General features: G+C 31.2%; 1 protein-coding gene across 1 annotated transcript; it reads left to right on the top strand.

The window, feature by feature from the left end:
• Nucleotides 1-64: 64 nt before the first annotated feature.
• LOC119578203 (intraflagellar transport protein 172 homolog) lies at nt 65-3,457 on the top strand. The gene is made up of 8 exons (XM_037925941.1): nt 65-354; nt 669-786; nt 1,020-1,164; nt 1,946-2,162; nt 2,462-2,496; nt 2,626-2,804; nt 2,993-3,111; nt 3,422-3,457. Exons 2-8 carry the CDS (start codon nt 681-683, stop codon nt 3,455-3,457), a joined length of 837 nt encoding a protein of 278 aa, XP_037781869.1. The 5' UTR covers nt 65-354; nt 669-680.
• Nucleotides 3,458-15,276: the final 11,819 nt, after the last annotated feature.

The following is a 15,276-nucleotide window of genomic DNA, read 5'->3' as shown; positions in this document are numbered from 1 at the left end:
TATCTTCTTTAGATCCTTTTTCGTGTAATAATTTTTCTTTGCCGTAGTTACAGTTTTTTCAGACAACAATAAGAAAATCTGTATGAAATAATGAATGAAAGCAGCAAAGATATGTTATGTTTTATACCTATTGCTTTCTAATAAGATAATTATTTCAAACAGGATAGTAATCAGTGGACTGAAGCACTGAGGGTATGCAAGGAATATCTCCCACATAAGCTGAGTGCCCTTCAGGATGAGTATGACCGCACAGTGCTGAGCAGAGGATCCCAAGACGTCGAGACTCTCTTGAGCCAAGCTCAACAATGGGAGGAGGCTGGAGAGTATAACAGAGCAGTGGATTGTTACACTAAGGTCTGCAGAATCCACTTTACTTGGTAGCTGAAGTATATATGATTTGGAAAATTATATGTGATATACTTTTGTCATGTACCCAGGCTACTTAAACCACAGCATTGGCCAAAGTACTAGCTACTTTAAGAAGTCATTTGTGAGGTCACACAATGTTAGTTAAGGGATTTTAGTCATTGTTACTTGTTCCTGAAGATTTAGTTTACAAAAGTTAGTTTTCAGATAATTTTGAAAGGCTGCTTTTTTGACACCAGAGTGCAGTAAGGTAACTGGCAAAGTTTTTGTATTAAAGAATGGTTTTGTCTTGTCTGCTACAGGTAACTCCACACATGAGCAATGACACTACTCTGCTAGAGAAAGCATGGAGCAAGGCAGGAGAACTGGCTGTCAAATTTCTTGATGCAGACAAGGCAGAAGAAGTTGCTCGGCAACTTGGTGTGTAATACAGATAATTTATACTAGCCGTATTAGAATATATATTTATATTGAATTATATTATATTGAAAATTACCAGACATAATAAAATGTACATATACAATGATTAAGAATTACAAGAAGAGACAAAAAAAAAATCATTGCTTTAGAATGTAGGTAATATTATAATTCTGTGATACTCAGTATTAGTTTAGTTTGATTAATTTACTAAAACTGTGATTTGCAACCCTTAGGTCCTCGTTTACTTGATATTAAGAGATACAATGCAGCTGCCCAATTGTTCTTGGCTGGAGACTTGATCAAGGAAGCCATTGATGCCTTTATATCTGGACAAGAATGGAAGAAGGCAAAGAATGTTGCAAGAGAATTAGAGCCAAGGTAAGAATTTAGTCATCTTATAGTATTTATTTGTTTTTGTTTTTTTGTTATCATTTTAGCTAATGGCAGTATTTAAACCAACCACCACAGATTTATGTTCTGTCTCCTGTAGGTTTTTGTTATATACAGATGGCTCGACATGTGCTCAGCTGGCAAGGAGTCTATCAGTAGGCCCTAATGAGTGATCCTTATTTCCCCATTCCTTGAATTCATAGGGATATATATATATATATATATATATATATATATATATATATATATATATATATATATATATATTATATATTTTTTTTTTTTTTTTTTTTTTTTTTTTTTTTTTTTTTTTTTTTTTTTTTTTTTTTTTTTTTTTTACATAATTGCTATTGATACTGTTATTATTGTTATTGATATTATGCTTATTAAATTTTCATTAAAATATTGGTAACATTTAAGATATGAAATAATGCAAAAGACCGTTTCCAAAAGTCAAGGAAAAGGTAAACAGGTGAGATAGGTAGGACTAATAACTGACTCCTTGATGATTAAGCACTTGTGGAGCCATCCATGTGTAAATACAATAAAAAGATAAAAAAAAATTGCAGTGGCCATTGCATGTATTCTTGCCATCCATGCCGATTGGGTTAAGTCTTTTCAGTTTTATATTTTACTTTATCATTCATTCTCCAGTATCTTGTGATTTCCTTCTTGAAGATATTTGTAAATAAAAGAGAAACTAACAAAGAATGAAGAGATCCATTTTATGCTAACTTTTGATCATGTGGACTTTTCCTTCCTTTTATAGGTATGAAACATATGTTGACTCAGCCTACAAAGACTTCTTAAAGAATGAGGGCAAGGCTGAGGCTCTTGCTGATGTTGATTTAACAGGTGCAATTGACATGTATGTGGAAAGTGGCCAGTGGACTAGAGCTTTAGAAACAGCAGCATCTCATAGTGCAGAACTTTTGCACAAATACTTGGCTAAGTATGCAACCAGTATGATCAAGGTAAGAGGAGAATGAAAGTACAAAATATGTATTCTCAGTTTTTATATATTAATCCATTGGCATGGGACACATCTCTTAACATCTGGCTGACAAATATTTGATTTAATTTATTTTGTAAATATTTCATAATTATCCACTCTCTCATTAGTTCTCTGTCCCAACTTTGTCTGTATTATCTCCTTCACTCAGCTACTACACACACCACCACCACCACCATAAGGCAATTTTACCTCAACTATACCTGTAATATATTAAAACATCCATAACCATGCCTCATTGCTTATGGATCACAGAAGTGCCCCTACATTTAGCATTATAAACCAGAAATATCTTTAAATGTACATAAGTTTGCACTATACTCTTACTTGAAGGGAGGCTGGTCCAGAATGATTGCTTTTGATTTTCAATTTTAATGTATTAGTTTTGAAAAAAGGGGCCCTTATGTAGTGTTTTTCCCCTTTAAATTGCTTCCCAGAATGGTCGGTCTTGGGCATTGCCTATCAAGCAAATTGGTGCACTCCCTTCTCTCAGAATTTCATATTTCCCCGCGCCTTCCCCTTGCTGATGACGTGCTGACCTGGGGTTCCCCCCCAACCTATCGAATGGGAGTTTTGGGGATTGCTGCTGTCTCTGGTGAAAATTTTAAGGCACATGGTACGATGGAGTGCAAGAAATATAGGTATATTGCCTAATGGGTCATTTTAGCTTACAATCCTTAACATGTACCTAATAATAGTAATTTCATATTTCTCGGGCAAATCACAGTACAAGAATTTAAATGAGCTATTTTTCTACGGCAGAATTTGACAGCTCTTAACTAGCTCATTAATGGTGCAAATCAGCAACAGGGGAAACCCCCACATTGGAAAAACTGGTTGCTAAAGTGGCAGTTTCCTTAGTGAGGTACACAGATGTTCTACCTGCTGATAAAGCTTTCTATGAAGCTGGAATGTCATGCAAAGTAAGTCAAATAAGAAAAAAATAATTCTCTCTCTCTCTCTCTCTTCTCTCTCTCTTTTCCTCTCTCTCTCTACCCTTCTCTCTCTCTCTTTCTTTTCTCTCTCTTTCTCTCTCTTTCTCTCTCTCTCTTTCTTTCTCTCCGCTCTCTTCTCTCTCTCTCTCTTTTCCCCTCTCTCTCTCTCCCCCTTTTCTCTCCCCCTCTTTTTATTTTTTTATATAATTTTTATATATATATATATATTATTTTATATATTAAAATTTTTGTTTGGATTGTGGGGGGGTGCTTTCTTACTATTTGTAACCCTCCCAAGAATGTTGGGGGAAAAAACATGGCCTTTTCTTCTTAAAATCGACCCCTACTTGGTGAAGCTTTTAAAGGGGGCTACTAGTTTCTCTTGATCACACCTTCATAAAAACTGATATTCCTATGAGACCCCTTTCCCGAACCCACAGTACCTGAACCTCTGAAAAGAGGCAAAAAAGGGTCGGCAGTGTCTTGGGTCAAAGATGGAAAAGGTTTATTTAATATATTGATTTACATATGTTTCTGTAGGTTGAAGTCATAATGCAGTTTAATTATCAAATTGATAACAGTGGAAAACAAAAAGCAATATATACTTGCTTTTTTTTTTTTTTTTTTTTTTTTTTTTTTCTTAACTTTGTATAAAACCACATAGCTATGGATTGATACAATAATGGAAGGATAGTAATTATATTATATTTGTATATGTGTGTGTGTGTGTGTGTGTGTGTTTATACTACTTCCTGTTGTATTAAAACATTTACACACCACACACACCCCACACACACACACCACACACACCCCCTTTTTTATAAAATTTATATATTATATAATTTTATATATTATATTATTATATATATACATATACATACATTGTAATATAATTATATAATACTATTATTATATATATTATTATATATATATTTATCAAAAATATATATATATATTATATAATTTTATACTATATTCATTTATATATATATTTATATTATTTAATATATATTTTTTTTCACACACACCACACCCAACACCCCCACACACAAAAAATATATATATATATTATATATATATATATTATATTTTATTTTTTATATTTTTTATATATATATATATATAAATTTATTTATTATATATGTTATATTAATATATATTATAATATATATAATAAAATTTTATATATATTATATATTATATTTTATATTATTATATATAAATATATATTATAGATAGATTTATATTATAATTATATATTTATATATATATAATATATAAAATATTTTATATATATAAGTATTTTTTATATATTGTATATTAAAATATTATTTAATATATTTTTTATATATATATATTATTTTATATATTTTATATATTTATATTAATAAAAATTTATTTATATATTTATATATATATATTTATTATTATAATTTATTATCATTTGTTTTATATTAATATTTATTATATAATATATTATTATGATAAATTTTTTTTTATAATTTTTTATTTATTTTATATTATTTTTATTAAATTATATATTTTATATTTTTTTTTTTTTTTTTATTTTTTTATTATTTTTTTGTTTTTTTTTTTTTATATTTTTTTTATTTTTTTTATTATTTTTTTTATTTTAATTTTTTTTTTTTTTTTTTTTTTTTTTTTTTTATTTAAATTCTTTTCTTTTTTTTTCCCTTGTCTTATTCTTTTTTTGTTCCCTTTTTTTTTATTTTTTTTTATTTTTCTTATTTTTTTTTTTTTCTTTTTTTTTCCTTTTTTTTTCTCTTTTTTTTTTTTTTTTTTCTTTTTTCTTTTGTTCTTTTCCTATTCTTTTTTGTTTTTTTAATTTTTATTTATTTTTTTTTTTTATTTTTTTCTTTTTTTTTTTTTTCTTATTTTTTTTATTTTTTTCTTTTTTTTTTTTCTTTTTCTTTTTTTTTTCTTATTTTTTTCTCTTTTTATTTTTTTTTTTTTTTCTATTGTTTTCTTGTTCTTGTTTTTGTTTTATTTTATTTTTTCTTTCTATTTTTTTTTTTTTATTTTGCTTTTTTTTTTTTCTTTTTTTTCCCCCTTTTTCCCCCCTTTTTTTTTTTTTTTTTTTTCTTTTATTTTTTTTTCTTTCTTTTTTTTTTAAAACTTTTTTTTTTATTCTTTTTTGTATCTCTTCTTTCCCTTTTTTCTATATTTTCTTTTTTCCCCTTTATTTTTATCTTCCCTTATTTAACTTTTTAAAATTTTTTTTTTTCTATTAACAAATTTTTATTTTTTTATCTTTTTTCTTTTTAAATTTTTTATTCATATTTACCTACTTTTCTTTTTCTTTCTATTTTTTTTTTCCCCCTTAATATATATTCTATATATTATTTTTTAATTCTTTATTTTTTTAATTTACTTTTTTTACTTTTAAATTTATATATATTATATTTATATATTTATTTTATTTTTTTTTTTATTTTATTTTTTATTTTTTATTATATATATTTTTTTATTTCGCCAAGCCAAACCCCCCCACACCCCCCACCCCCCAACCCCACCCCCACACACCCCCACACCACACCCCCCCCCAACCCCCCCACCCCACACCAAAACCCCCACCCCCAACAAAGCCATATGCCACTTTGTGGCGTGCACTGGTGTGTGTGGGTGTGGTGTGTGTGTGTTGTGTGTGTGTGTTTGTGGGTGTGTGGGGGGGGGTTTTTTTTTTTTGGTTGTTTGGGGTTGGTGTGGGGGGGGGGGAAATTTTGGGGTTTTTTGTTATAATCTATTCTTCTCTCCCAAAACAGATCTTACCAACAAACGGGGGGGGTTTTGGGGATCATTTATGGGTGCTGAAATTCTGGTTCCCGCCTCGTCTTTCCTACCCAGTAATAAGGAATCGTTTGGACCTGAAGCGTGGTCAGGCAGCCAACAAGGAGGACTGGAATAAGCTCATTATGGCTACAAAAATGTCCAGTTCACCAGAGTGTCAGGATGTATATTTCTCAACCCTGTGTGGGGGGCTCCCGGGAATGGGATACAATTTTCAATAATGATATTGAAAATTGAGAGCTCTGCTTAGATTTTCTGCCTTTAATTAGATAAATAAGATGAATAATCCATAATGAAAACATGTTATTGAGTATCTAGATATAAAATGAATGCACATGAAATTATTATATATTTTAAAGTCATAGATTAAAGTTTATTTCACTTTGACTTACACATGGATAAAAATTTATGATATATATAACCAAAGAGTACTAGTCAGATTTCTTACGATAAGAGTGGAATTTATTTATTGAAAGTAATAACACTGAATTAGGGATTCATTTTTTCTATGAACCACAAGGAATAAAATGTATGCCCTCTACCCAAAAAAAAATTCACATTGATCTTATTTTATAAAAAAAAGTCATTTATGTGTGCAACAATACTGCACACATTTTTTTCAAAATGATGAATTATAACTTATTGACTAATGGAATATGATGTATGTTAAAAGTGTTATGTTAGATGGTAAACATTTCATTTTTTAATTGCATTTACCGTTACCTTGTTTCTGGAAAAAATCCCCTGTTGCCCGGAAAAAGTTTTGGTCACTGGGAAAATTTTTTTTTAAAGTCTCTGCAAAGATGGGGTATGATCCTTTACCCAAAGTAGCGGTTTGTAACGCATAAACCTGATTTCATTTTTTCCTTTTATTTTTTTTTGCTAATGCAATCAATATTGATGCAGTTATTATTATTATAGACATTATAATTATTGTAATGTTATTCTCATTTTTCTGAAAATCAAGAAAAAGGGTAAACCGGTGAGATATGTGGTACTAGTAAATGTGGTAACTTTTCCGGTTCATTGATTTGTAAGACAAAAATAACTGACTCCTGGGGGGGCATGACTGACATCTATCATCCCTGGGAGCAGCAAGTTAAAATGCCTGAATTGGAATAATTGTTGTGAGGAAAATTTTTGTACCTTTCTGCCTTTTCTTTTTATCTTAGTTCATAAAAGTATGAAAATTTTTATTCATATTTTTTTGCCCACAGCATTAAGTAAAATGTAAATTTCATTCAGCTGAAACCTCCATGTATCTTAAAAAATTTTTTTTTTTAAAATATATACATATATACATATATATATATATATGAGCATTTTTTTTACATACCAAACTTTACCAAAAAACAGAGTTAGTATTGTTTTTATGTTATAAATATTGTTTATTTTGGTTTCCTTTACCACATCCCCAGAGGTTTTTAAAACTTTTTTCGCCAAGGGCCCCTTTCTGTAGAAATAAACAAAGTCCCTCAAATTTTTTTCCAAATCTGATTTTATTTTTGTTCGTTCAAAATTTTTAATATATTGTTGTGGACAAAAAAAAAGCTAATCAATAAAAATTTTTCTACAAAGTATATTTGTGCACCATATCACTATAACAAAATGTCATACATAGCTTCATCCTTTTTATTTTTCTGGAGTTGAGTTGTTCATCATCTATGTGTAAAACAATTCACAAATTAAACCTCACAGTGGGCATGGTATGGAATTACACATACACACACTTATATGGCAAATAGCCACATATATTTATATTTATATTTTTTCCTTTTCTTTTTAAAATATTTAAAATAATATAATATAAAATATATATATTTATAATATATATATATAAAATATATTTTATACACACACACACACACACCACACACAACCCCACACACAATTTATATTTTATATATATTATATATATATATATATATATATATATATAAAATTATTAATATATAATATTAAAATATACAAAATACATATTATATATTATACATATTCATTATTATATATATCATTTCTTTATTATTTATTTATATATATAATTTTCATTTATATCATATTAAATTATACAAAATTTTTCAATTATATTAATTTATATATATATATTATAATTTTTATAGTATTATATAATATAAATATACTATATATATTTTTATATATATATTTTTTATATATACTATATAAATTATATTATTTTTTATATATATATATTTTATATTTATTATTATTATTTAATATTAAAATATAATATTTCATTTTCTTATATATTTTATATATAATATATATATATTTTTTATATTTATATATATTCATTATTCTTTTATATTTATATTTTTTATTCCTATTAAAAACTTTTTATTTTTTCTATATTTATTTTTATTTTTTTTTATTATTTTCTTTTTTTTTTTTGTTTTTTCTTTTATTTTGTATATATATCTTTTATTTATTTTTTATATCTTTCCTTTTCTTACATTATTTTCTTCCTTCTCATATTCTTATTTTAATATATTTTTTTTTTATTTATTTCCTGCTTTTAAACTTTATTTTTTTTTTTTTTTTTTACTTCCCCCCTTATCTTATTTTTTCTAAAATTATATTTTACTTCCCCAAAAACCTAAATTTTTTTTTTTATTTAAAAATTTTATACCCCTTTTAAACTTTTTTTATTTTATTATATTTTTTTATATTTTATTATTTTTCTTCCTTCTTCCTTTTTATTTTATTTTTTTTATATTATATTAATTACTCTTTTTTTCTTTTTTTATCTATTAAATTTTTTTTTTTCTTTCTTTTTTTTTTATTTATTTTTTTTTTTTTTTTATTTTTTTTATTTTTTATGTATTTTTTTTTAATTTTTTTTTTTTTTTTTACTTATTTTTTTTTTTTTTTTTTTTTTTTTTTTTTTTTTTTTAATTAAAATTTTTTTTTTTTTTTAAAAAAAAAAAAAAAAAAAAAAAAAAAAAAAAAAAAAATTTTTTTTTTTTTTTTTTTTTTTTTTTTTTTTTAATCCCTTTTTTTTAAAATATAAAATTTTATATATTATTTTATTTTATGTAAAATATTATATTTATTATATTGTTAATGTAAAATAGATTTATATATATATATATTATATATATTTTTAATATAATTATAATATAGTATATATTATATATTATATATATAATTAATAGAATATATAATTTTATATATCATATATAATATTAATATATATATTATATATATATATAATATTAAATATAAAACAAAATTAAAATATTATATATATTATATATATATTATATATATATATATAAATATATACATATATCTAATATATATATATATATATATATATATATATATATTATATATAGATATATATATATTATATAAATATTTTAATATATACTTATATAAAATATACTAATATATAATTTATTTTTTATAATTTATATAATATATATATATATATATTAAATAATATATTATATATATATTATACATAATATATATATTATAATATAATATATATATAATATAAAATATTATATATACTTAATTATAATATATATATATATATAAAAATTATATATATAACATATATATATATAATATACAAAATATATATATATATTAATATATATATATTTTATAAAAAATTATTATATATGGTTGACACTATCAAAAAGCCTTAAAAAAGGTGCATAATATGAGAAAATTTTCCTGTTTTTTGCTTGTTATAAATTTCTTTAGTAATTGCGGGGAAAGTTTATTCAGTGAAAACCCAAATTTCTGAAACCATTTTGTGTTTTAGATAAAACCCTTTTGGCCCCCGGGAAAAACTCGCCAGTTGATTTGTAAAATTTTTTTAAAGATTTTTGGATAAGATAGGGAGTAAGTAATAGGGCGATAATTATTGACCATCTAAAACCCCCCGTTTTGAAAATTGGTTTTATATCCCATTTTTAAAAAGCAACGGAAAGACCCCAGAAAACCGAGGGGTGTTAATAAAAAACCATCAAAAAATTTGTACATTTGCAGGAAAACTATCTTGATAAAGCGCAAAAAATTTCCCAATGCCCCTACAGAAATTTTTTTCGCAAAAGATGTTTTTTTATAAGATGACTTTTTCTATGTCCACGGGTTGTGGTCTGAAAAAAAATGGGTGAAAGGCCTTCCCCAATCTTTTTTTTGTTGTAAAGTAAAAAGCAATTTTTTCCCTCATAAGTTAGTTTTTCCAAATTTTTGAAAAAAAGGTCTTTAAAAAGGGTCGGTTCTTTTTTGGGGCCCTTTGTGAGGTGTTTTTGTGAGGCATGGGTTTTTTAACGTTTTATTAGATTTTGTCCTTATTTTTTCGGGGGTTGTTTTTATTTGAAATAATTTTTTTTTGCACGTTGAATTAGCAATTTTAAATTTTTCTTTTTAACTTTTTTAATTACCTAAAGGGGGGTTTTCCCCCTTTTTCTGTTACTTTTAAAGGGGCCCTTGGGGGGCATTTTTGCTATCGCTAAGGGTCTCTGAATGTCGTTTTTTCCAGGGAGCGGGGGGGACTTTCGACGGTTCATGTTACGTGGGAGAGCCAGGCAAAATTTGCTGTTTTAATAAACCCGTAAAGGTATTTATTTGGTCGTTTACATTATCTGTCAGTAAAATTTATTTGATAAAAGTACTTTTTTTAGACAAGATAAGCTCACAGAAGATTGGGGTTTTATAGTTTTTGAAATGGGGGAAAAGTTTTTATTACTGGGGGCGTTTTGTTTTCTTTATATTTAACGTAATTGTGATAAGTTCATGGCAGCAACATGACAGGGGATGACATCAAAGTGGGGAATGATAATTTTATCTGTTAGTTATTTTAAACCCAAACAGAGAAGGGGTTTTTTGTAATTCGTGTAGGTATATTTTTAAAATTTTATTAAAATTTTATTTTTTTAATTTAGCAAAATTTTTGGGGGGGGCCTTAGATTTTTTTAAAATCATATTTAGGTAAAACCTAGAGGGAAAAGCGGTTTTGTTGAAAAGAAAATTTCTCAAAAAACCCTTTTTCCCATGAAATTCAAAAATTCCGTGGTACCCTTGGGGGTCCCTTTATAGACACGCCAAATAATGAAAAAAAAAAAGATGTTGCTTTGTACAAAACCCAGACATCTTTTTTGGGGAGTATTGCTAACTGCTTTTAGCAGATACCCGGGTTTGACTTCAGGGTATCCGGAACATAATAAATACCTCCTCCTCCCCCTTTGCTTTCACATCTTTTAAACTTTAAAATTTGGAATTTTAATGAAATGTGTTTTTTTTTCCCGGGTTGGAGCCATGTTTCACTTAGGCATAAAATGTCAAGGGTTCTCTCCTCAACTAGTTTTTAAATTTCCTCAAAAGATTGAGGGAGAGTTTGGGCCCCTTTATAAGCTGAAATGTATAAAAAAACCCCTGTTTCATGTTGTTTCCCAATGGAAAAAAAACCCCACAATAAAAAAAATTTAATTTTTTTGAAAATGAGACTACAGTTTCGAAATCCCCCGGATTATCCTCAGGTCTGCTCTATTTTTAGGGAATTATGAACGGGTTTTCATGGAAAAACACTGACGGCGTTGCCTTGTCAAACATTCTGATCGGGGCTTGAAACTTTTCTTTTTAAGAACACAACTTTTGGCGGGGAAAAAAAAACCCAGAGTATAAACGATCGGGCTTTATGCCCTTTTCCCCTTACGGGCCCGTGAAGCTGGCGTAGTAGTCAGTGTCATCCCCGTCTTTGGGCTTTTTGCACCCTTTAAATGTTTTTAAACTTTTCAGATAAGTCTATTCCTCTTTGTGGTGTCTTTGGGTTTACAAAATGGTGATGTAAAAGGTAGACGTGTTTGGGCGATCTGCTCCCCTTTAAGGGGTTTGGTTTTTTGGTTTTCTCTATCTTTTTTTTTGTTTGTTTGTTTTGTTTCTTGATATTACTTTGGTGTAACCGCCCCTTTATTTAAACTTTGTCGACTTTGTTTTGTTCTGCATAGTTTTTCATGATGGGGTGGTGGCGGCTAGAGGAGGGGGGGCAGTAGGTAGGGCGGTTTTGCCCCCTTTCAACCCGCTGCTGAGCTGTTTCCTCCCCCCGGCGGTTGGGGTCGAGTGGTTTAATTTTCTTGTTTTTTTTTTTTTTTTTCCCTTTTCTCTTTTCTTTTCTCTCTCTCTTCTCCTCTCTCCTCTCTCTCCTCTCTCTCTCTCTCTCCTTTTCTCTCTCTCCCCTTTTAGGGGGGGGGGGGGGGGGAAAAAAAAAAGGGGGCTTTTTCCCCCTTTTTTTTTTTTTTTTGGGGGGGGGGGGGGGGTTGGTTTTTGGGTTTTCACGGCGGAGGGGGTCTTAGTTGACTTGGGGGGGTCGTATAGGCCAGGGTCTGTGGGGGGGGAAACGCCGGGTGAGGGGCCGTGGATGGTCAGCAGAGTTTTAAGGTTTGGCGAAGTCAGCAAGGGCGCGAGAGCTGGCTGGCGCGGGCAAGGAGAGAGGGGAGGGGTTTTGGGGGGCAAGGATTGCCGGTCGTGGAAGGTGTGGAGGAGGGGTTTGGTGTGGAGGTAGGGGGTGTTGTGACTGGGGGGGAGTTTTAATGGGGAAAGGGTTTGTAGGTGGGCTGATCAGGGTGGGGTATGGGAAAATAGGGGGGGTTTCCCGTGAAACCCATACCCTCCTTCTGGTTTTGCTCTATAATTGGTTAAGGGTAATTTCTGTTCGGAAAAAATTCCCATCAGCAAATCAATTTTTTTCCCCCCCCCATCAAAATTTTTACAGTGAAGGAGGGGGCCCTTACAGGTCTGTGTTTCTTTGGGCTGTACTCTTTTGGAAAATTAAAAAAAAGGGGGTAGAAAACCTGATTTTTTTTAGGCGGGAAAAACTGTTTGGGGGAGTGACCGTTGTAGTTGTTTCGAACACGGGTTATCGGGCACATGATAATCATATTGACACAATAAAGTTTGTCATTCGGTTTTGGGGTCCCATGTCCCATTTCCCCGGGTTTTTGGGGGTTGATTTAAAATGATTTTCAATGTTATGGGGTTGTTTTGATTTCAAGGGGCCTGTAATTTTCTTTAAAATTTTTTCACAGATGACTGACCCTTTCCCAAAACTTTTTTGTAGGGAATGAAAAAACAGAATTGTGTTTAGCACTATTGTTTCACTGGCCCAAAGTGATCGCCCTTTTTCAAATGATTTCCACTGTTTGCACGGTATACTGCTGTTTTGCTAAGGGGCCCCCACCCTGGGGCCCGGGGGGCAGCCTTTACCCTGGCTGCCATGGGGGAGCTTTGACCCAAAGCTGTCGGGGAAACCCCTATCCTAGGGCTGAGGTCCGGTTTCCCCCGGGGGGGGGGCACATTTCCCTGAGCCAAAGGGGCCCCTTTCGAGGGTAAAATCTCGTGCTAGTGCCCGAAAGGGTAGCACCCCGGGAGGCCCCCCGGTTGGCCCGGGGGGGGGTCAGATTAAACCTCTGACACTGCGGACCATGAGGCCTGGTTTGCTGAGTTTCGGGGGGCGGGGGAGAGGGGCAAAAACACGTCCCATCCCACGGGGGCTAGACTAAAAGAGGCTCACCCCTGGGCCAAAAATGATGCTTTTTTCTTATTTGGGGCATCAGGTTTGCCCCCTTTTTCAAATTCACATGCATTTTCCCACTGGGGGTTTTAAAGGGGTTTCTGGTACAAAAATTTGCCTTCTCCATAGCTTTGTTTTTGGGGACTTCATCAAATAGCCCATCTTAAATTTTATTTCATTTGGTTTTTCCCAAAACCCCTCCCTTTCCCTTTTACCACAAACTCTGACTGATAATAATACCCCCTCAATGTCTGGATCAACTCTGTCCATTCTAAATCATCCAACCAGGTCCTTACTCATCCTACAGAATACATCCCTTCCTCTGTCCCAACAATCTTCCACTCCAAATTTTTACTGCCCCAGTCTTTTCAGTGCTTCCCCCCCCCTCCCTTTTTTACATTTTTCCCCCCTTTTTGTCCTCCCCCATCCTACTACTGCTTCCACTTCTACAAATCTTTTCGTAGATCCCACCCAGGCAGGTGAGATCAATTCTTTGTGATCTCCCTACAGCCCCATACTCTGACAATACACCTAGTCTTCCAACAATGTCTCCAAAAACTGGTAGGCAAAGTTTCCTTTTTTCAGGCGTTCCCCAAACCTTTTTTCCCTTTTCAGTTTTCACCCGATTTCCCAAACCGGCCCTTTAAATTTTCCTGATTGACCACACTGTAAACCTATTCCAGCCCAACCACACTCCTCCCTTAAACCCTTTTCAGGGTGGGGGGGTGCTGAGCCGTCATAACCCAAAAAACCCCCGGGTTTCGGGGTATGCTTTTATGCTCAGGACCCCGTAGGTGCTGGGGCAGGAAGTTCCATACCTGTTGCAGGACTCCCATTCCAAACGGCTGGATGTTTCCAGAAACACCAGAGGTTTTAAAAACTCAACTGCAGCATTACGTTTAAAAAGGTACCCCGGAAAAGTTTTTTATCTTTCCCAAAATGACTGTCCCTTTTTCAATAAAACTTGTCAGACTATGAAAACAACTTTTTCCACGCCTCATTGACCATGGTGCAGTGGCAGTTCAGTCCTACACTATTCCTCCCAAAGGCCAGGGAAAATTTTCCCACACCAATATTGGGGAAAATTAGCCCTTTCCCCAAGGGCATGACCTCCCTCAGAAATTTAATTTGGGGGAGTTTTTTTCCCGCCTTGTCCCGGGCCCTATGGGCCTCCCTTTCCCCCTTTAGTGTCAGAAAGTTGGTGTTTGGGCCAAAAAACCCCCCGCCTTTATGTGCCCCAAACTGGTAATGACCCCTTCAAAATTTCTCAGGGCCCCTTCATGACAGGCCCAAATTTGGAAATCTCCCATAGTATTTATAGAGTTGCCTGCCTACAGCTCGAATCTGAGGTAGCAGTTCTCAGATTCAAACTAGGCCTCACTCTACGTGAGGCTAGATAAGGAACAAACCAACAAGGTTTTTCTCTGTATACCTCCTCCAAAACTGACCTTTGTTCCACTTCCTCCCATTTCAAGAAGTTCAGCATCCACAGTATCTCTTCCTCTACCCCAAAAACCACCAATCTTACTCCCTTCTCCCCAAGTCAAATTTTTTCACTCTAATCTAGATACTCAATCTACCACTTCCCTGATGCACACTCTCCCACTCTACCTGTCCACCAGCAATAAAGTTCACTCATATTCTCTACCACATCCTCCTAACCCTCTTTCCTTTTCCGAACATTTATTTCCTCTTCTCTTCCACATAAGGAAACCTTTGTTTCTCAGGCCTTCCAACCAACTCCCCTCCAGAAACTATGAAGACATCCAAAATTTCCTAAACATGACTCGAGAATAATT

Source organism: Penaeus monodon, chromosome 2 (genome assembly GCF_015228065.2).
Source record: "Penaeus monodon isolate SGIC_2016 chromosome 2, NSTDA_Pmon_1, whole genome shotgun sequence".
Classification (NCBI taxonomy): domain Eukaryota; kingdom Metazoa; phylum Arthropoda; class Malacostraca; order Decapoda; family Penaeidae; genus Penaeus; species Penaeus monodon.
Note: the sequence above shows the minus strand (reverse complement) of the source record. Positions and strands in the feature narration are given on the sequence as shown.